Below are 22,294 nucleotides of genomic sequence, written 5' to 3'. Positions count from 1 at the left end.
AAGGCGCCCCTTGCCCAGCTGGCTCCCTCCAGGGGCACGGCGTTGGGTGCTGGTCTGGGTGTTGGGTGCTCCTCCAGGACACTGAGATTCAACGAAGAAAGGGAAGGTTTCTTTGCCCTCTCTGACTGCTTGAATATTTTTCTTGACTTTTTATCTGCAAAGCGTGTAACTTTAACCCCAGCCTCTGAATTGAGCATGGCAGATGCTGCTTAATTGTGAGGGGGGGGAAGCAATGGATTCCCTGGTGGGTAAGAGCTTACCCTTGGTGCCCTGACCTTGTTAAAACACATTAACTCAATAAAAGCCTGAGTATTTAAAGACAAGCGACTTCTTCCTACCTGGAGGGGCATAATTAAGCCATTCCACACCCCTTAAACCAGAGCTGTGGGAGGAGGACAGAAGAGCTCCCTGTCCTGCCTGCCTGCGCAAGCGAGCAACTTCCCGCCGGGGTCGTTTCGGCTCCCCCAAGCAGCACCCGGCAGCTGGGAGGCTGCTAGCAGGCGCTGGGACAGCCTGGCTGTGATTGCAGAGGAAACCCGGAATTTCCTGACCGCTGGTGAGTGACACCCTGCCTCTGCAGGGCACGTAGCTCTGCAGCACCTTGCATCGGTTGAAATTGTGGTCAAGTGTTTTGCATTAAAACAGACAATTTCCTGGACAAAGCATGCAACAAAACCTAGCGGGGGAAGGTGGGGGGTGGTTATGTTCATCCATAAAAGTTCCTGCGCAACATAAAATCGGAGTGTTACCCCTTCCTTAGGGTTTCCTTGTTTAAACATTCCTCGGATGTTTGCGAAGTACATCTTAGTTTTATCCGTGTCCACAGGACAGACCCAAGGAACTTTAACGCCTTGATTTACTTTGGGGATTTGAAGGGAAATGCAGGAGTTTTCCCGAGTGCCCGTCTCGTTCCAGCCGTGCTCCCTCCTGCTCCAAGGCCATGCCTCGGGCACCACCACGGCCGGCGGCGGCTCCTCTCCTGCTCCCGGCGCAGCCGGTGGCGGCTGGCCCTGCTGCTGGGGCACCGGGGGGACAAGGTGCGGATGTCCCCTCCCCGGGGAGCTCGACAGAGGCCAGCTGGCAGTAGCTGGGGGGGCTGAGAGGGCTCAGAGGTCTTTACGAGCTGCCTCTTGGCTATTTTAAAAACGCTGTGCTCTATTGCTGCCTTTGGCTGGGGCGGTGAGGTGGAGCAGGGCTTGATTCCCCTGGGCTCTGGAGGAGAGGGGGGAGCTCACAGGGGGTGGTGGGAATGGCCGTGGCTGCCGGTGCCCTCCCCTGCAGAGTCCTCATCAGAACCACAGCTATTTGAAGCTAAAGCCACCGCTGTTGGCTGCTTCCACGAACACGCCAGGGCTGCTGGCTGCAGTTGTTTCACGAGCAGCTCAGCCGCCCAAGCGGAGGTGATGGAGATTTGGGGATGGAAATCCTCTGTTGTCCCTGCGTAAGCTGTCCTGTGCCAGCCCAGTGCCAAGGAAAACTCATTCTCATACCAGAGATAATTTCAGATGCTGTGTCTTTTCTTGCTGTGGGTAACCAGAGTTCATCGTAACTTAAATCTGAGGCCTTCATGCGTTGAGCTCATCACCTTGATGAAGGGGGACATCCTTTAGTACCCCTCAGATGCACTCTGAAAAATTTATTACTCTGTAATTTGTTTCTGTAGCTCCATAAACGCAAAATTTGACCTTGGGACTGTGACTGCTGCTACCCGTGCTGACTTCCCTGGTGCTTTTGCCCTGACCGGTTTTGCCCGAACTCGTCGACTCGCTGCTAGGGCTCCTGCTCGCCCACGAGAGGAGCTTCCCATCCGGCGAGGAGCGCTTTGCGTCAGACGTTTCCCTCGTGGTTTTTCTTCGTTCCTGCCATGTAGCCAAGGGTTGGAGGATGAGTAACCAGCCGAAACCTCAGCCCCAGGGTAGGTAGGCGCAGGGTGACCGAGGGTATCTGCTTGTGCCTGCGCTGCCTCGGCTGCGAGCTGGACTAGTGACTCATCCGAGGAGTGACTTGGGTGGCTGAGGGTTTTTTTTAGCAGCAATAGTTGTTAATAATAAATAGCTTTGAGTTCAGCGATTGCAAAACAGGGCAGGCTGATAGCCCAGGGACTGAAACGGAAATTTCACCAGGAAACGAGGCAAAGTTCTCCCCTCCCTCTGGTACCAGGGGACGGGTGGGCCAAAGGCTTCGGACCGCGTCCTGCTGGCAGGCGTTGGGTGCACGCCGTGAGGCTGGATTTGGGGTTGTAGGCAGTGGTCACTGAAGGCACGACACCCCTTCCCAGACTGATTTCCTGCAACCTATGAAAAAGCCTTTGTGGGATCATGCTTTTGGTCACCAGGACAGAAGCCAATTCAGAAACTCAGTTCTTGAATTCTTGGGAGCAAATTTTCCTTTCCTCAAGGTTTTTACCAGCAGTACTGTTGACAAAAAATGTGCGTGCGGCCCTAAGAAGCTATGAAAACCATCTCTTGTGAACAATCCCTGGTAGGTAGGATAGAGTGAGGTAAAAACTCACATCTTTTATTAAGAAACAGAACAACAGAAGGGAAGGGAATTTCTTCCTTCATGTGCTCATGTTGCTTTTTATTTTCAGATATGCGGTGTGGGTAGTTGAGGTTGTTAAAATGTGTTTTACTTTGTTTATTCTAATTTACAAATAGCTGCAACAGGTACAGTTTAGAGCTTTTCAGGCCTGATGCCTCAGCCTTTCTCTGTGCGCAAGCTCACCTTGCTTAATTTTATAGTTGAAGCTGAAATTTTCATGAAAATGTCGGATACCCAAACTTAAATATCTAGGAAAAAGTCATGTCCTGCTCTCTCAAATGAACCAGAGAGTGTAAGAGAGATAAAGTGGTCTGAGATTGGGCAAAGAAAAGGTTCATTGCCGTTGCTTCCTCTTTACAGGCTCGGTTTCTGAGGCCATTGAGTAAATTTCCAGTGCGTGGTGGTGTCAGTTATTGTGATTTTAAAAGCTTAGCGCAAGTCATGCAATATGTGGCGATCAAAACGATATTTTCCTTCCCCCCCCTCCAAGGTTTACTTTTGCAATCTGTACGTTGTGCAAATCCTGGGAGAAATTTCTTAAAGCTCTGCCCAGGAAAGAAAAGCTTGACAACGTGACTCAAGCCAGATCCGTCAGCCTCTCCAACTCGGGGAGGCGTGGAGCTTCCCAGTGGAGGGGCAGACCCTGAGACGTGTCCTGTCTGTGGAGCAGGAGCTGAAGGAGTCCTTGAAAGGCGACTGAAGAGGCGTCTGCAGACTCCAGAGGGCTGCGAACCGCAGGCTCAAAATCACTGCTCTGAGCCTGGGAAAGGGAAATTAAAAAGGTGCCAGCTGGTGGAGCAGGGGGAGAGGAGGAGGAGGAGGAGGAAGAGGAGGTCGCCTTCTCCTGTCCCCCTTCCCTCGCTGCAGGCTGTCCGGCATCCCGCGAGCTGCTACGCCTCGGATGCAACCGGTGAAATTTTTTTGGTGCCTCTAGAGAGGCTTTGACTTTCTGTCTAGAAGCTATTAATTACCTAGCCGAGGAAAGCAGAACACATACCCAATTAATGGCTCCCACCGCTTAGGCCTGTCTCCCCGGCTGCTCTGCTCTGAACTAATGAGCTGCTCCTTTCACTGGGCCACCGGTGAGCCTGAACTCCTCGCGTTTCCTGGGGAGAAATGAAAGAAGCAGAAATGCGCGGGAACAAATGGCTGGAATTTGGTCATTAACCTGGGCTGAAAATTGACTCAATCTACTAGTAATTATCGGGGGAGTACTAGGAGAACGGCCTGGTGGAGGGTTCAGAGCTGCTATTTGACGGATGATCGCGAGCAACTGAGTTAGCATCACGTAAGCTGCTGTCCGGCGTCCGAGGTGCGGTAACGTGCTGGGTAAGTACGGCTCCTTCACCCCAACCTGGAGTAAAACGGGTCAGTCTGGATCAGCTCTGGCCTCGAGTGGCTTCATTCTTCAGTGATATTTTATGGCACAGCCGCACAGCATCTCATGTTTTTGAGTACCTTAGTTTACAGGTCATTTAATTTACTTGCAGGCTTAGTTTCAGTTCCCTAGGGTAATTTTGCTCCTTTGCACATGTCTTCCTATGGAGGCATTAAATTGTGCAGTTTGTCACAATAGTTCAGCTCTTACGCTGGCAGCCAGGGCTCTTCAAAGATGCTTGTGTGAAGTTGAGACTCCTGAATCATTAGAGGATCATGAAAGAAAAAGAATAATTTAGAACAAGGAGATGTTTTGTCATCTTTGAAACTGGGAGCGTGCGAAAGGAGAGAGTGTTTAGCAGTGCAATCCTCCTCAAAGAGCTTATCTCAGGGAATCCAGAAAATGAGTTTCCCTTCTTTATGCGGGATGTAAATAATCAAAAATGTCACTCCCGAGCTGCGTAATTTGTTCAACAAAAGAATCTCGAGAAGATGACTCCCCAGGCTTTCATGGTGTGCCCAAGACATCAGAGGACTTGTCTCCGCAGTGATGCGAGCTGAAGTGTTTGAAAACCAAATGAGCAGCAGCGTGTGCTGGGCGAAATAAATAAATAAGGCTCACAGGTGCTTTGCAAGCTCCCTCGCTTTCTAAAAGCCGTGTTTATCTGGCTAGTCCGGGGTTAGGTTAGCTCCTGGGAGCTGCGAGTGGATGCAGCGATGATGTGGTGTTACAGCGAGGGTTGTTAATGTGCTGTTTAATGTGCTTGGAAGCGGGGCTGGAGTAGGCCTACAGTTACTATATCATTATCGCGTGTTGGCAAGGAATTGCATTTTTTTTTTTTCTTGATTTAAAGCTGCTTGCGCGTGTTTATTAAACTGAGATTAGTACTGCATAACAGTTAGGATATTTAAGCGCATGTTTAATGTAAGGGGGGTGCCGAAGTGGGAAAGGCGTGCGGGGTGGTACACGGGAGGGGGGCCACGTGGCTCCCCTTTGCCCCCCAGTGGGGGCACACAGCTCGGGCTGGGGTCTGCTGGAGGGGCAGGGGCTTCGCCACACACCAGCACCCCGTGGTCGCCCTGTCCCAGCAGGGGCACCTCTGGGTGTGAACTCACCCGGCGTGTGTGGGGCTGGAGCTTTTGGCTGGGCTCCCATCAGAAAACGGGCTTTTTTCTCAGCGTTTTTTCCATCCCTAGGGCTTCGCTAGTCACTTCTGCTGGTTCCCTCCGGTTGTCCTGCGCTGGTTTTCTTATCTCTTTCTGGCTGCCTCTGTCCCGTCTGTGCTCCGGCACTTGACCATCACTCCTTTCCTTTCCTCTCCTCCTCCAGCCTCCTGCCCGATTTCCCTTTGCAGTCCCAGTGCCCGGGTGGTTGTGTGTGTGGTTTTTTTTTGTTAAATTTCCTCTTCAGGCATTTCGATTTGTCTTTGCAGATCATCTTCAACAAAGGCCTCACATGCTCTAATTTGTTTTCTATTTCCAGCCCACACTTAAAATAACTCCTTTGTTTCATGAATGGCCCGTGCCTGGATCCAAATCCCCCCCCATTTTTTTTTTTTCTGTGGGGTTTCTTTTTTTCCCCCCCCCGTGTTCCTTGTCAGTATCCTTAAGGGTTTGAAGGGTCCCTTTTGGGCACGCAGCCTGCAGCTGCCCCTCAGCAGCAGCGTGTCGGGGGTGGCCGCGTGCCCGTGCGCCGGCCCTCGCCGTGGAGAAGGGGGCGAAGGGGTTTGGAGATGTGGCGCGGGAGCAGCTCGGCCACCGTGGGCTCGCCGTCCGGGGGTCGGCAGCGTGCTTTAGCACTTGGGACCCCTCGAACAGGCTGTTGGCCCTGGGGCTGCCGAGCGCGAGGAGTCACAGCAGCGGCTCGGGGTGTGCTTTCTGCTGCTGGAGCACGAGGCCCGGCCTGCGCCGCTGCTCGGAGCGGGCCCTCCTGGAAAACCTGCCTCGGGAAACGCTGCCGGGAGCGGGCCTGGCAAAACCAAACCCTCCGACCTCGCTCCGCGCGGCCGCGGTGCCAAGATTTGCTCGCAAACGCCAGCAGAGGTTATCTCGGGGCAGGGCTAAACGTGGGTCCTGCGCCCAAAATAGGTCGGAAAGATTGAAAAGCGGTAACACGGGTCCCAAATCCCGCTTCGCTGCTCCGGGCAGCGGCAGGGGCAGGGCGGAGAAGTTGCCTTTCGTCGGGGCTCAGAAGCGGTGCTGCGCGGAGCCGCTGGTGCCACCCCAGCAAGGAGGAGGCACGGCGGCACGCCGGGCACAGCTCCTGAGCTGCTGCCAGCCCCTCCGTGGCCGTAGGACCCGCTGTGCCCGCTCACGGGGGTAACATCCTGCCCTCGCGGTGCTGTGACCCGTCAGGTGGTGCTGAGCCTCCTGCTCTGCTCCTCCAAGGCAGGCACGGTGCTGGGAGATGGCACGGGGTGAAGGCCCCGACCCCGGGGCTGAAACGAGCCCCGAGCCCTGCCGGGGAGCTCGGGGCGTGCCTGATCTTTCCTGTTGACCCTGTGCTGCTATTTTAATTTAAAACCTCTGTACCCCGCTGGGATTGAATGCTACTGTGGATTCCTGGGCTGCAGACAGTGACATTGTTTTCTTTGTTATTCTGAATAGAGCCCTAAATTTATGGCAGACGGCCGCCTTTCCCATTGAAAGGCCTTAATAGATACAGTACATACAAATATTTGTGGATAATGTCAGCTGTCTTCCAAGAAAATTTCATGCACATATTGATTAGACAAATCCATTATCGTTACATTGTGGTGCGTTCCTTAGGAATGTCCTCCAACCCATTTTCATTACGTCTTAATTATTTCTCTGCTTCCACCAGCGCTCTAAAGAAAGCGGGGGTAAGTCTCCGGCTGCTTTTGAGCTCTGGTTTTGATCGGGGGACGTATGGCATGCGAATGCCATTACGGGCCGCGGGGCGGCTGCCGGCAATAAATGGGCTTTTCTGCGGGGCCGCGCACACGTGCGGCCTGGGGTTTTAGGCATGGTGGCTGGTCGGGCTCCCGGAGGTGAGCGGTATTGCTCCGTATTAATTAAGCGTTATAAACGAAGGTCTCCTTGATTTTTGTTTCGAAATGGCGTGAGTTGACTGGAGGATACATCTTTTTTGAGTGTGTGTTTGAAGAGGAAAATCGTCACGTGGTTGGCGTCCGAGTGAAGAAGAGCTGTTTGTTTTTCCCAAAACGGGCATCGTTTTGTTTGCAATTAAGCATCAGCTTTAGTGTCAATACTTTTCAATTAAATGTGCCCCGGTGAGTGCTAGCAGCACGTCGTTCACTCCCCCGTGCCGGGGATGCATCGCGGGGCGGTACTGGCTGTTGCCTTTAGGTTGTCTCTCCTTGTTGCCTTTCTGCTGTCATTTTGTGGGCTACCTTCTAACGTCTTCTGCGGACCATCACGGTCTGTAGACCACAAGTTGAGTAACGTCACTTTGCACTTCAGAAACAGAACGGTCTGTTAATCTTATTTCAGCGGTTCTTTGCGTATTTTTTTTTTAATGTTTATTTTAAACTTGAGCACTCTGTTCTCAGTGAGATCTTTAAAACTGCTATAGGCAGGGACGGAGCGGTACTTTCTGAGCGCTGGGAGTGCCTCGTTCTCACCTTTCAGCCGGACGAACCCAGGCAGGGGTAATTAGGGCGGCTCACCCACGCTCGTACCGTGGCAGCAGCAAGCCAGGGATGCAGCTGGGAATCCTGCTCTCCCTTGGGATCACGGAGCAGATCGCCGGACTCACTCCAACTTTGAAGAGCAACAAGTGCGTCGAGCGTTTCTAATTGTTAACAAATCAGCTTTCTTGCAAAGGACTCTTAAATCTTTGCTACTTTTCTTGGCACGGGCAGAATCCGTGTGCGCTTTTGCTGGGGTCGGGGCTGTGCTGCTGGCCCGGCGCAGACACGCACAGCTCGGCGGCCAAGTGCCAAGAGCGCCTGTCCCATGGCGAGGGGGTGTTGAAGACTTCAGCAGCGGGGCAGGGGCCTGGGAGGCTCCCAGACAGGGGGGAAGAAACGGGTTCAGGAGCCCCTGCAGGTTCTTGCCTCGGCCGCAGCTCTGTGCTGTCGTCCTGGGGCTGGATTTGCCAGTAACCTCCCGCTTTCTCCTGTTTCTAATCAGGCTGTAAATCTCCTCGTACCTAGCACCGTAATGGCTAACGCAGGTCTGTGGATAAAACGTTCTCTGATCAGGACTCCAACCAGGGGGGAGAAATACTTTTCCTGTGAGACAATGTCTGTTCCTCATCAAAATCAGTTGAGAAAAGTAGTAACCAAACAGCCCAGCCTTAAAGATTTAAGGAGCCTGGCTGCGCTATTTCTGTTTCATTTCCCATTAATCTGCCCCTATTGTTTGCATTCCTCTCTTACAAACAATTAATTCACGGGTACCGGCTGCTGGGGCTGGCTCCCCTCGAGGACCTGTCCTCCTGCAGCTGGGGAGCTGCTGCTTTTTGGTGCACGGATGGAGCTCCCCGAGCCGGCCTGCCTGGAACCGATGAGCAGAAAGATGGCACCGAGGGTAAAAATGGCATTCGTGGACCCCCACATGTCCACCCCTTAGAAGCTGCAGCCTCCAGTAACTGAGCTCGGTCACTTCCCCGTACGACGCGGTGCCCGTGGATCTGCTGGCGCGGTCACCGTTTGCTGCCGCGCCGAGAAGTTTGGGGAATGTCTGGAGGGCTTTGGTTCTGCTCGCTGCCTGCACAGAGAGAAGCAAAACGCCTGTAAACTCTTCTGAAGCGTGACAGTGTGTCTTGGCAGTTGGCGCTGCGTCTCAAAGCTGAACTTCTGATCTGAAGAGAGGTTTTTTTTTTTTTTTTTTTTAAAAAAAAAAGAGAAAGCCATTGCATTTCTTCCCATGCAGACAGCTGCCGTGGTGTGCTCCAGTCCTCCTGGTGAGCTCTGAGTGGGGCGCTTGGCTCGGTGCAGCCTGCCAAGGGCTGCGGGTCCCCTCACCTTGGAGTGTGTGTAGGGATGTGTGTGCAAATTAACCCCCAGGTGGCTGCGAGCAAGGGTGCCCGAGCTCGGATCTGTTGCTGGGAAAGTACCTGAAACTTGTGCCGATCCCAGCTGGCTTTCGGCGCTCTCGAGCGCTGCGCATGCTTCCTTGGCAGCTGCAGGGAGGCTTGGGGCCGGCGATTTGGGGCCACAGCTCGGCCCCGTGGCCACGTTTGCAAGCCCTGGGAGCGTGGTGGCCGTGGAGGTGAGCGGAGCAGGTGTCTGACCGCCTGCTCGGGGGGATCGCGGCTCGCATCGCATCCCGTCGGACGCGCGAGGGGAAGCGGGGCAGTCGGAGTGGAAGTGGAAACGCGTCCCCACCGCCTGCTGGGTGTCTCTGAATTCCCCGGCGTGCTCAGGGGCTTTCCTGCCCGGGGGCGGGCGGCACCGAGCCCTGCAAGGCGGCCGTCCTGTTCTGTACCGGGGGCAAACCTTGATAATCCACATCGAGATAATCCACATTTCTGCCACCCTTAGGCCTTAATGGGAATAATTTGATTTTTTTTTTTTTCGTATGACTTGAGCCCTGTGTAAGGGGGATTCCTTTGCTTGCCGGGCCCTGCTGGGGCCGTTGGTTTGGTTTGATTTTGTGCCTGGCTGCCAAGCAGAGCGTGGATGCAGGCGCAGCAGCGAGGCGGTCCTGTGCCTGCTCGTCGCAGATAGCGAGTGGTTTATCAGCACGGGCTGATCTGTGGTCTCGCAGGAAAAAAAAAAAGAAAAAGGCTTCCTCTTCTTTTCCTTTCCCACCCCTTTTTGGTTTTTGTACATGTCAACTGCGTTGGCTCGGGCTCTCAGCGCGCCCCGGAGAACGGTGGGGAGAGGCCAGCGGGTAGCTCGCGGCGCCCTAAGCTTTTTCTGCTGCTCCTTGTGTGCTGATGAAAGAGTTTGATACCACCGCGGAGCTTGCACAAATCTATACTTAATAAGCACCTCCGCTGGGGAGGAGGCGGTGTGCGCGGCTCTGCGTGAGATGGAGGAGGAGGGAGCGGTGCCGCAGCTCTCCCCGCGCGGGTCCGTCGTGGCAGCATCCTCCGAATCCAGGCAGCAGTGGGAATTTGCACGTTGTGTAATTAACCATTAGTATGAGAATAATGGTTAGTGCCTCCTGAACTGGCAGCACGTAGACGTATGTTACTTCTTAGTTGAAATCCTGACCGAGTGGAGGCCTAAGGTCCTCTCCAAACACGCCGCTTGAGGTTTCTGTAAAAATCAGCCACTCGTAAACCTCCCCTGGGGGTGAGGGGCGTCCTCCCACTGTGCTGGTTTTCCTGCCTGCGTTACAGCTGCGAAAGGGATTGCGACACGTGATAAACCATCGAACATGTGGGCGACGTGTTTGTGAAAATACCTTCTGGGCCATGCCGTCTTCTGTGGCACTTGATGCTAATCAGCACGGCTGATTCGCTATTCGGGTGGCTCTGGAGGCGTGACACAGCGTGGCCCCGGGGGTTGCGAGGGCTGCTGGGCAGTCCAGTTACCTGCCCAGTTACCTGCCGGGACATCAGGGCTTGCCTCAGATGGATGCAGAAACTACCACAGCTTGGCACGGAGGGCGTCGTGTCTGCACGTGCCGGGAAGTGTGAGCAGGGAAGGGTGGTGCAGGAGGGACCTTGCGATAGCAGCTCGGGAGGGACGCCGCGGGGCAGGAGCAGGGCTGGTGGAGAACCACGAGTGGTCAGGTCCTGGGGATCACCCGAGGCTTGATGTTCAGCTGTCTTGTAGGACTGTGGTCGCCTTGAGTTTTAATCCGCTCCTTTCTTCTTTTGCTTGCAGTTGTTGCGTGACGTGGAAAGCACACTCACGATGAAGAGGAGCTCTCGGCTCTCCTAATCCTCTGTCGGTGATTTGGAAGCAGCGAACGCCGCGTCTGCTCTTTCGACATGTCTGGATCTACGCAGCCGGTGACACAGAACTGGCGTGCTGCTGAGCCGCGCTACCCCCCGCACGCCATGTCCTACCCGGTGCAGATCGCACGGCCGCACGCGGTAAGCAGGACACCTTCCTTCACCGCCCGCCCGTGGGACGGGGGCTGCGTGGTGTCCCCAGGGCCGGGGCAGTGCTGCAGCTGCGCTGGCTCTGATGTGGCTGGTGCAGAGAAATCAGGCCGTTTCCGCGTCTGCGATATGGGATTTCATCCTTTCTCTCTCGTGTGATCCTCTTCCTTTCCTCCGCACGGCGCTTTCAGCTTTTCTCCTCCTAGCCCTTGCTGCGCTGGGCTCCGGCTCACCACCTCTGAGTGCTGGAGACCATTTGTCCACCCAGGGAGTGCACTGGGGTAGTGCTGCAGCACTGAAGGCTGGGGGAGAGGGGAAGCATAGATTGCAGCCCACCCAGAGCTGGAGCACGCTGACTCTGGCCTTTTTCAGCATGACCTTTTTCGCCCTGCACCACAAGAGGAGCGGCGTCCTCTCCTGGGTGTGGGCTCATCGCTCCCCAGCACGCCCCTCCTTGGTCCTCAGGTCCCCACGATCTTTTCCATCTTATCTTTCCCCCTGTTTTTCCCTCCCTCCCTCCCTCCCCTTTGACCTGTGCTCTTGTCTCCCCCTGAATCAAGCCATAGGCTGAGGGCTGGCTGTGCTTTGCTGAAGGCGCTGGAGCTCGCATGGGTTAATCACCCAGATCCGGCCTCTCCCTTCTGTGCCCTGTCACTCACGTCTGTGCTTGCTCATCCTGGATGTTTGAATGCTTTAGGCTTAAGCCCTTAATGGAAAAAAACTCTCCTTAGTGGAACAGCTTTAGTCAGCTCAGGCTGCTTAAATGAATCTTATTAGGTGCTGGAGTGTGGCGCGCACTTGTGAGGCTGCTCTCTGGAGCCGGCTTCGTGGTGAGCTGCGGCGCGGTGACCGCAGCCAGGAGAGCGCTCGTAAGGCGAGTTAGCGAGGTGACCTTGTCTCGGGGTTACCTTTCTGACGGTAAAGGCTGCTGAACTGTAAAACTCCTGCTGCGCCGAATTGAAGGTTTGGCTTGAAAGGCTGGAAATCCAAGGTATGTCACCGAAGGGGCGAAATTTCCCTGTCTGCCCTCTTTGGGCTTCAGCAGAGCAGCGCGTAGAGCAGAGCTGGAGCTCGGAAAGGCTTTGAAATAGAAATGTAAGGAGGGTGCAAGGCGAGCTCTTGGCTGCATTAACTGGCTCATCTAGATTGCTCGGGGTCTGCATGCTTCTGCACAAAGAAGCTTTTCATCCAGGGTATGAGACAGGCTGACCTGGTTTGATCTAGCGGAGATTTGCTTCCATCAGCGTGAGCGTGTTTATTTGGGAGGTGGGATGGAATGAGAGCATTTGTCTGAACAAGAAAATCCCAGTTCTCTTTTTGTCAGGAACTCGAGCAGGAGCAGAAGCAGAATGTGCCCAGGTGAGCAAGATCTGCTGTTGTTGCAGAGCCGATTTAAGAGACAAGTCCCAAGGCCTGAAGACCTAGCAAGGAGAGGGATTTTTAGGAGAGCACAAGTAGCTTCTCGCCTTGGGGTTGAGTCCTCGTCCCTTGCCAACACACACTGCTCCCCTTCGTGTCGCAACAGCAGGACAAACCAAATGGGGCAGTTGTTTGCAGGTCTGAGCTCCGGGTTTCTCCAACCTGTGCTGCTCCCTGGCTAGAGTGAATACCAGTTTTATTCTGTCCTATTAATGTTGGAAGGCGGTGCTGGCAGTTGCTTCTAGAAGCTATTTTTACAGCCGCGCGCGATCTTCCAAAGTTACGTGATACCTTTTGGGTGTCTGCACGCAGGGGAGGTTGAGGTTTCGAGATGGAAGGCCAGGAGGATCCTGGCACCCGCTCGGTGGAGGCGTGCCAGCCCTGCGGGATCGAGCGCACCTTGCCTCCGTTCGAGAGGGTGGAAGGTGCTCCTCGGGCTCCCGTCCCTGTGCCGTCTGCCCTCGCTCTCAGCCGCTCGCCCCCGCGAGCATCTCGCCTGGCAGGGCTGGGGCTGGGGCTGGTCCCTGCTGGGGTCGGTCGGGAGAGGAGAGCCCAGCCGCTTTGAAGCCTCTGCGCTGCTTAATATTAAAAAAAAGTCCGTGGTGTTTGCTCGCATGTCTTGGCCAGGTCAGTCCTGTCATGGGGTGTGTTTGCACAGTGAGAGCTTGTTTGGAAGAGAGCGAGGGAGGCCAAAACCAACCCAACGCCGGCGTGCCTTGCATCTAATTAGGTCTTGGTTCTGGTTTGCTGCATTCCACGACAGCCTTTCATGAGAGCGGGGAATTTGTCGGCCCCGGGATCCTTCCCCTGGCTGGGGAAACTCCCTGGGTCACCTCCTCCTGGGCACGTGCGTGGGGCTGAGCACAGCAGGGCTGCAAATGCCATTATAGCACAAATAAATAATTACAGTCCAACTGTGACGGTCGCACCCAGGGAGATGCGGTGCGGCAGGAATACTGAGCTCAGAAATGAGCCGTGACATTATTTTAGGCTTGGAGACACTTTATGAAAAGTGATTTAAAGGATTGCAGCTGTTCGATTTCACAGATGAGGCAAGCGAGAGTGGGCGTCGTGAAGGGGCAGAAGGCAGTGGAAAGCAGGCCGGGCATTTTTCTTCTCCTGTCGCACAAAACCTGGGGGAAAAGATGTGTTTGAAATGAGCAAACAGAAATGTGCTGCGTACAGATGGGCAGCATCTCCCGGCAGCCAGGTCCAGGAGTTGCTGCTGTGTTTGGAGAAGATCCAGCGCCAGCAAGGAGTTTGCTGCCCGGTTTCGCTCCTCGGTGCCAGCTCTGGGGAGGGCTGCGGGCCCGCGGGCCGGATCCAGACTGCGCTTTGCTGGGTGATGCAGCAAGCTCTCTTCCGCAGGGTGGGTCGGTCCCCACCTGTACCGGGGCGTCCTGCCCCTCGCTGACAGGCATCGGGTGCCAGCAGCTGTCAGGGAGGCAGGCGTGAAGGTTTAATTCCATCTTATTAAAAACGTTACTTTAAAAAAAACCCGCTGACAAGTGTGCATGCTTTTAAAGGTAAGAAGGAAGCTTGGTCAAAAGTTTCTGGTTTAGTTGGACTTTTTATTTTTTATGTAAAAAAAAAATAAATCACCAATCGGTCGGGTGGACATTTTTTTTTTTTCCATATTAATTAGCTGTAATATTGGGGCATTGAGCCGGTTTCTGTCATGTTCATCTTGGGAACAGAAGAATTGTTTGAATGCTCCACGACCTTTGGCTAGAGGTGAACAAACACATTACTTACACTCTTAACCTTCTAATGTGCCCGAAGTTCATGCGCTCAGAGGAAACCTTGGCACGAAGGATATTCGTTTTCGGGCAACCCGCAGGTATTTTCTGTAAACAGATCAATGTCCCACGTGCATAGCACGCGTTCCCTTTTCCTCTAAAGCCTCTTGGTGATGGATGTCCCCTGGGGGCAGGAGGGTTCCCCGCTCCTCCTCCCCAGGTGTCCAGCCGCTTGCAGTGCCCCGGCGGTCGTTCTGCTGGTGGTGCCCCGATGTTTTGCTGCCAGAGGAGTGTTGCAAGTCGGGATGTGGGCTGGGGTGGCCCCATTGCCTTCACGATGCTTCAGCAAGGTGGAAACGTGAGCTTTCCTCTTCCGTAACGCCGTGCTCCAGCTTTCAAGGACTTCGTGCTTCCTGCCCTGCCACCTCTGCTGTGTGGGAGCAGCTCCCTGTAAGCCGCTGTAGTTCCTGCATTAAAACTTTGTTTGCAAAACAGCCCTTGTGCAGCAGCCTCCCCGGCTGATCATTTGGTTCTTGGCCGGCGATAACTACTTGCCCGTGTGTCTGAACCAGCGACGGGCTTGGTGCAAACTGGCGTGGTGATGTGATGTCCTGGCCAAATGGTGGCCTGGGGGCAACGCGTGCCTTCCCTGCCCAGACAACTCCCGGCAGCTGCAGTAGAGCAACTGAAAGCGAGTGTCCTGTCGTGCAAGGAGCTGCAAGTTCCTGCGATGGCAGGAGCTGGCTCGTCTTCGCAGTGAAATGATCAGTGGCAATGTGACATCAGGTAAGCCCGTAGAGAGGTGGCGTGCTTTGCATTACAAGCACACGGCGCCCTTGCTGCAGTGTTGTTTTTCTCGGAGTGGTTATTCACTCTTTTTATCTACTGGAAGCAAAATGCCAGTCTGTGTCAGAGCTCCCGGAGCCTGCAGAACGGAAGAGTTTACAGTGCCAAATGCTAAAATCCCCCGGGCTGCAAGGAGCCTTCTCCAACCACCTCCAAGAGCGGATAAGAAAGGCTCCTGCTACGGGCTGCGGAGCTGAGCGGGGGGCGATTCCTGCCTCTGTCTGCCAGCCTCCAGCTGATGGCTGAAGGAGTGCAAAAACCTGCCTTGGAAATACCCCCCTCCGATCAGCTCTGTCCCGAGAGCTCAGAGCATCTCTCCTGAACTGCCCTGAGATTTGCTCTGAAGTACCTCACGAGATCAGAGCAGCTGAGCAGCGGTTTTAGGAAAATTGGCTTTGTGCTCCGGGATCGGGAGAGCTGGAAGCGAAGGAAGAGAACACCTAATTCCCTGCCCTGGGGTCTCTCTTGCAGTGCCAGGAACAAGGAGCTGGCTTACGGTAGCTGCTGTGAGCAGGGCTCGTTTTCCCTAGGATACAGCACTTAGCCAAAAGAGCTCTTTTTCTTCCAGCTATTGCAAATGTCTGTGGCTGCTCCCTAATCTGCTTTTTGGGCATGGCTTGATGTAGAGGGTACTCCTTTGCTTCTGATTGATCTCCAGGTTGTAAATCCACGGGGAAAGGAAAAACTTGTGCTGCGTGTGCGGTTTGGCATAGGTAGAGACCCACTAATGCCCCTTTTGGAGACGTGCGGTGGTTTTCTGTGCTGCCAGCCTGCCTCTGGCTGCGTTGCTCCACCAGCCTCTGCAGCCACCGGGGTGGAAACGCCTCCTGCAAGGCGAGGGGCTGCCTCTAGTTGGCACATTTATTCAAAACAGCAAGCAGGTCGGGTCCCTTGACCTGAAGAACTCGCTGTGGGGGCAGGAGGAAGTGTAGCTGAGAGCTGAATGGGGGACGTGGACAGGCGGCAAGGTCCTGCACGGGCCCCCAGGCAGGTGATGGGTGTTGTGTGTCAGGACGTGCGGTGGGAGATGGCGGGGGGCTTCCTGCACAAGGGCTGTGCTGATGAGCAGAGGGACCTGGTGCTTTTAAGGTGGAGGTCTTGGTTTGTGGTGTGAAAAGGGTCGCTCATCCCGCAGGAGCGTTTGTGACCCCGACCGGCTCCTGGAAGCAGAGTGAGCGTGAGGGATGGAGGCAGGGCAGGTGGGACACCCCCGGCTCAACGGTGCCTGGGCACGATGGGGACGAAAGAAGGGGCCAAAAGCCTTGTGATGGAGAGAAATCCAAGTGCAGCCCTGCAGTGAACGTGCTGCTGTTCTGCGTGCACCTCTGGCTGCCGGGGCCGGGCTCCAGCACCAGGCAGTCAGATGTCCGGGAGGCCGGCATCGCCGAGAGCTGTCCCTGCCACGCCGCGACCTCTTGTCCGTGAATGGCACGCTCAGGCAGGACAGCAAAACATCGCTGACAGCCCTGGCTCACTGGAGAGGGAGGGGGGAAGGCGTCAGGACGGATGCGTTACTGTGCAGCTGCTGCAGGCGCTAATGGTGCTGGCAGCAGCCGTGGCCTCAGCGCGGGGATGGCAGCAGAAATCAATGCCTTCCAAGAAGAGGCCACGCGCAGTGTGGTCACCTCCTAAAACAAAAGGCCAACTCAGCAGCGTCTGAGAGATGGATGGCAACGAGACCGCGTCAGGACAATGAGGGCATTTGTCTTCTCAGCACATGTTGCATCCCCGTAGGCAAGATAAAAATGCACGTATTCAGGCAGGTTTTTATTACTGACCTTATCTCCAGCAGTATAGCTGATCGTGGAGGAGCTGTTTGTTTGTTTTTGTTTTTTTGACTCCGCAGCGAGCTCCTCCCAGCGTTTTGGGGAGGATGTGGGGCAGACAGCAGCGTGCTTGGGGCCAGCCTGCTTTGATCAATAACCACCTCCTCTGCGCTTCAGCAGTGACGATCTGCAGAGGTTTCCTCTTGCTCCCGGAGAAGATGGCTCTCCGCAGTGCTGGGGCAGCAGCGGGCGCTCTGCCACCGTGCTGGTTCCTCCCAGACCTTCCCCCTTCTTCCTACCTGAATCGGATTGGGGCAAAAAATTGTTTTCTCCAGGCAGCGGCTAAAAAGTGCATTTCTCGGTCTGATGAGCAGCTGCTGCCAGCGCCAAGGGGTATCCAGGCACCAGAGAGCTTTTCCTTTTATTGCTAAAATAGGTCACACTTGCTGCTGGCAGAAAGAGATTTAAAGCGACTTCTGTTTTTCAAAGCACAGGGCGGGGGTGAGGGACATCTCCTGCTCCTCGGGGACCCCCCATTTCGGGCCGGAGAGCCGGTCCTCTTGGTGGCACTGACTGCGAGCCCAGCTCCTGCTCGGCCAGGGTTACGTAAAGCGGCCCGAGCAGCAGCTTAGCGTAGGCGGTAGCTGCTGGATGGTCGCAGGCCCTCGCAGGTTTCCCGTTCGGGTTCGCCGCTCGGTGCTGGCGGTGTGCTCGTGGGCGTGGGAAGCTCGGCTCAGCCTGCTCGACCTGCTGCGTGCCGTGCCGTGCCGGGCGCTCGAGCCCCAAACGCCGCGTTCGACCTCTCGGTCTGGCGTGTCACCTCTGGCCGGCCTTGTTGTCTGGGGAGTAGCTCGGGGTGTCAGAGGGTGTCCTTTGATGTGGGGAAACGAGCTCTGCTGGGAGGCGTGCAGGGCACGCCGGGGCAGCGGCCAGAAGGTGCCCGGCTCTGCTTGCCCTGAGCCCCGTGGCCCGGGGGGACGCCAGCCCCACCAGCGGGTCCCCGCGGTTCAGAGGCGCTCCCAGGACAGCACACGAGCAGTGGGAACGGGCTCCAGGCCTTGTCATCTAAAAATTAGTCAAGGGACACTTCACAAATAGGGGAGCAAACAGCAGTGCATTGTTTTTTTGGCTCCCCGTTCACACCGCACCATTATCACCGGCCTCATTCCTGCCCAGCCGCTGCGGCAGCTCTTTGCAACGTGACGCTGGGCAGGCTGGTGCTGAGCAGCGAGCGACACGGTGCTTGGAGCCCTTGGCTTCAGCTGTGCTGCCCCAGCAGCTCGCCTGCCTTCGGGAGGTGAGGGCACGGGGAGCCGAGGGGCCGGGACGAGGGCGCTGTGTGCCGGGAGCCCCGTGCCGCGGCCCCGGGAGCCGCCTCCGCGGCGCGGCGGAAGCCGTGATTAGAGGCGGCTGCTCCAGCGAGTGCCACCCTGCGCGCGGAGCCGGCTCAGCTGGCGGATGTGGTGAGTGACCCCGGGACCGCTCCTACTGGGTGTCGGTGCAAAACAAGAGTGGTGGTTTTAAGCGGAGCCGTCTTTATTTTTGCACTGAAACTCGGAGGGGAGCTCCTGGTTGCTTTCTCAGCTGGAGACGTGGTAAGCAGCCGGGGAGGGATGCGATGCTTCAGGCAGCCTGAGCTCTGTCGCAGGTGCTCGCCTGGCTGCGCTCGACATCTCCGCGGGCTCGTTCCTGAGCTGCTTCCCAAGGGAGCCAAAAGCGCTGGGTATTTGTACTTGTTTTTCTGCTGGTGGGAGGAAGAGAGGAGGAGCGGTTCGGTTTTGCTGTTGTGAGACCAGCTCTTCCTTTCCTCCAGCCTCCTTTCTCTGGGGTCTCGCGTTCAGGGGCTGATTCCAGCCGCGGCTGGACGCTGTCCAGCTGGAGCGGTTGGCCGATGCCCCGTCCATGTGGCCGCGCTCTTTGTGCTGCGGGTCAGAGCCCGGGGTGCTTTCAGCATGGCTCTCAAACCTCCTTCTCCTCCTCTCGCTGGAGGTCAGGCAGCTGCGAGCAGGGGGAAGAAGCGAGGCACGCCAGCAAGTGCACACGGTCAAAACAGAAAGCGAGAGGTGGCAGCGAGCCTGTGCGGCTGCGTGCAGTCGTTGGTGCGGTGCGTGGGTTATCCCGAGGTCAGAGGACACGCAGAATTTTGCTGGAGAGCTTACGGTAGGTGAGGCGGCAGACTGAAAGCTTCTGAAAAAGAGTTTAAAGATAAGAAAAAGCTTTTCTTTTTCCTTTTCTCCCATGGGGTTGTCTGTGTTTTTGTGCCACTGCAAGGCTTTTCTGTAACGGCGCATTCAGTCTCCTGGCTTCAGACAGTTTGATTATTGTATCTAAATGAGCCTGATAGACTCGGGTTATTTAGGGTCACAGGATTTACCAGGAAGGGGAGGGAGACGGCGCTCTCAGTGCTGCAGAATTGAGTAATAACACAAAAAGACCTTGAGACTGAGCGCTTTCATCAGCTCCCCCTCCCAGCACCTCCAGGCAGGGGAAGTGCAAGCGCCTCCCGCCTCCCTCGCTGGCAGCGAAGGACAGCTTTCTGGAAGTCTGACGGGGCCAGAGCACCTTTTCAGTCTGCTGCATGAAGAAGTGTATTTTAATGAGGCTGCTTTTGGCTTGTTAGCATTTTATTTATCTAAAGGCTGGCCATGCGCTGTGCCGCGCTGTGCCGGTGATTTATGGCGCTGTAGGCACTCCGGGTCTGCCCGTTTCGGGCGATGCTGTTATTGCTGGCTCGGCCCCGCCGGCCGCTTTCTGTGCTGTGGGGCCAGGAGCTGCTCAGGAGGGCCCGCTGGGGAGTGAACCCAGCCCCTCCAGAGAGGCCAGGGGCTCGCAGCAGCCCTCTTGGCCTTGGCCTTGGGTGCTGAAGTCTGCCCGAGGCTGCTTGGGGCCGCAGCCAGACTGCTAAATCACCGTGCAGGGTACGCCGCGGGCACCTGAAATCCGAGGTCCTGCAGTGACGGCTGTCTGCCTGTGTCCCCTGCCCCCTTAGTGGTCGCTGCACAGCCCTGCGTTGTTTGGTGTCCTGGTGGAGAAGGGGCTGCCCCTCCTCGGGGGGTCGCTGGCAGCTGGGGCAGTGCAGCGGGGCACCGAGCCCTGGAGAGCTCGCTCCTGGGTTTCACCGAGGTGACTTGTTCCAGCGCTACTGCAGGTGCATAGTTTGAAAGTGGATAATGGAGATTTTCCTTGTCATTTTTCTAATTTTACTTAGCTGGCTTCGCCCTAAGCTTTGGAGATACGGCTTGCTGGTTTTGAAGTGTCTGTTCCTTGCACGCGAGATTGATGGCCCAGGCCGGGGCAGCGATCCAGCATGGCGTAATACCAGGTGGCTTGTGAAGGACGAAGGGAGCAATGCATTTCTGAGCTGGAAGACGGAAAAACTCGGCCTCTTCACTGCGCTTGGACGTCTAGCTGCTCCCAGGCACAGCGATCCAGCCTTCCTCTGCTGGCTGGGTGACTCCATAGTTATCAGTCTGCCCGCAGCCGGGCCCGCTGGCAGGGTGCTGCTGCCCCTGGGTCCCCAGGGCTGGCTGGGCATCGGGGCTACTGCAGGAGCAGGTTGTCCAGAGGGGTTGTGGAGTCTCTGTCCCTGGAGATACTCAGAAGCCGTGGTCCTGGACAACCTCTGGGGTTGTTTCTGCCTGGGCAGGGGTTGCACCAGATGCCCTCAACCGTTACGTGATCTGTGAACCCACGCAAGGACCTGTGTGCCAAGGCTGGGCTGTGGGGATGCTGGGGAACAAACGCCTGTGTCAGAGGACAGCTTCATCCCCCCTGTGCTCTGTTGTAGAGGCGTTCTGGGGGGACGTTGCTTACAGAGCTGACCCCTGGGGTATTGTGCAGGCTGGCTGCCACCTCCATGGGTTAGGATGGCTGCCCCGGGGCTGTGCCTAATGCAGCAGTGTTCTGGTGGTGTGGGACAGGAGAGCCTAACCCCCAGCTTGGGAGCTCAGCCTTGGCATCGCCTTGAACGTTCTCAAACCGTCTGCGGCTCCAGACGGTACAGTCGTGGTAGAGAGGAAACTCTGGCCTGTTTGTTTATCCTCTGCCTACGTCGCTGGAGCTGACACAGTTCCTTTCACCCAGGGTTGTATTTTTGGGAAGCTGCTGTTTTATCAGGAGAGTGATAAGGTCTCGAATTTGAAACTTCCCAAGTGACTTTGGTTGTTTTGCTTTGGTTTTTGTTTTGGAAACATTCCCCCTCTTTTGGTGCAGTAAAGAAACGTAACTTCTATCAATACAAGTGGAAAAGGTGCTCGATTCTACCTTTTGCTCATCCTCTCCTTCTCTTTGCATCTCCTCCTGCCTTTGGCAAACCATCCTCCTGCTCCCCAGACCTGTTGATGTGTCCGTGTACCTGGCATTCCACTCTCTTTCTGTTTTCTTAATTTCTATTCCATGATGTTTACAGAGCTTATGAGAGTCTGTAAACCTTCCCCAAGTCACAAAGTACATGCATGTGGGAGCACCTGAACCAGACGGAGCCACAGGAAGGAACAAAGGAAAGGAACAAAGTCCCACCAGGAGGCAGGGGGTGAAGGAGAATTGAGGGCCCTGCAGAAGGTGCTCTGACCCTCAGTGGGTTTGGGGGAGTGGGAGGAGGCTTTGCACGGGGCAAGAAGAGATGCAAAGAGACGAGGAGGGGAGAACACGAGCAAAATGTGCAAGTGAGCAAGACTCAGCAAAACAGCGGACAGAAAAGGAGCAACGCGTAGCTCGGGGCTGCAGAGTTTTGAGTTGCCGTAGTTCAGTTGTCTTATAGCTGCCCATGAGCAGGTGCCAAAACGGCGCTAGAAATGGTGGGTCAGGCTGTGGGGTGAATCACGTCGTGCTGTGGTGTCGGGGCGCTTCACGTGGCACCGCTGGACCCTGCTCCCTCGCTCCTGTCCGTGCGTGGAGGACGCAGCATCGCTGGCGGCAGGGTGTCTCCCGGCGTCTGCCTTCAAAACGCGGCCGAACAACACCAAGGTCTCCTCTGGAGGCAGCTCGTAAACCTTTCCGGCACTTGCGTCTGAAGAACACAGCCATAGCTCACAGTGCAATTTACTGCAGTAACTTTCGGAGCAATTAATCCACCTACGTTCTGCCAGGTCTCCCACGGTTCCTTTGACAGTTCATCACAGGGCACAGAAATTTGTCACGTTTAATCCCCCCTCAGTAGCTTTTTGTGTTACGTTTTTTTCCGGTAAAACCGAGCGCCGATGTGAGAAGTGGAGCTGATCGGGGAGCGTTGGGGGACTCCTGGCGGAGCAGAATTGGTGCCCTTGGTGCTGAAGCCAGCGAGCTGTGCCTGTGGTCCTGGCCCCACCACGGATCAAGTCTCCTGGCCGCATGAAATCCTTTTCTGGAAGGGGGCAGAGGAGGAAAAGGCGAAGCTCAGCTGAGTGTTGTGGGCAATGGGAAAGGAAAAACAGATGGTTCTCGGGACACTCGAGCCTTTTTTTTCTTTTTCTTTCTCAAGGGCACAGCCTCCAAGCCTCCCAGACGGGTAATTCTTGTTTGTACGCCCACAGCAGGTGACGGGCCTGGTTGCGGGCCTGCTGGCGTGCCTTCCCAGACGTCGCGTGTTTGTTTTGTGTGCAGATGTCAGGAGCTGCATCGCTTGCTTTCTGGGTTTTGTT

General features: G+C 55.6%; 1 protein-coding gene across 15 annotated transcripts in view; it reads left to right on the top strand.

The window, feature by feature from the left end:
• Positions 1-22,294, top strand: part of NCOR2 (nuclear receptor corepressor 2) — a 234,201-nt gene that overhangs the window by 56,976 nt on the left and 154,931 nt on the right. For 7 of the 15 annotated variants that reach the window (XM_080560150.1, XM_080560143.1, XM_080560142.1 and 4 more), the window contains exon 2: positions 10,686-10,897. In XM_080560150.1, coding sequence (XP_080416276.1) covers positions 10,793-10,897 — 105 coding nt within the window. In that variant the 5' untranslated portion in view covers positions 10,686-10,792. Of the gene's footprint in view, positions 1-10,685; positions 10,898-15,673; positions 18,272-18,376; positions 18,837-22,294 lie in introns of those variants that run through there. The other 8 variants (XM_080560153.1, XM_080560151.1, XM_080560144.1 and 5 more) reach the window with 5 other exon arrangements.

The sequence above is a fragment of the Anser brachyrhynchus genome (assembly GCF_964034855.1).
Source record: "Anser brachyrhynchus genome assembly, chromosome: 17".
NCBI lineage: Eukaryota > Metazoa > Chordata > Aves > Anseriformes > Anatidae > Anser > Anser brachyrhynchus.
This window is presented reverse-complemented; position numbering and strand designations above follow the sequence as displayed.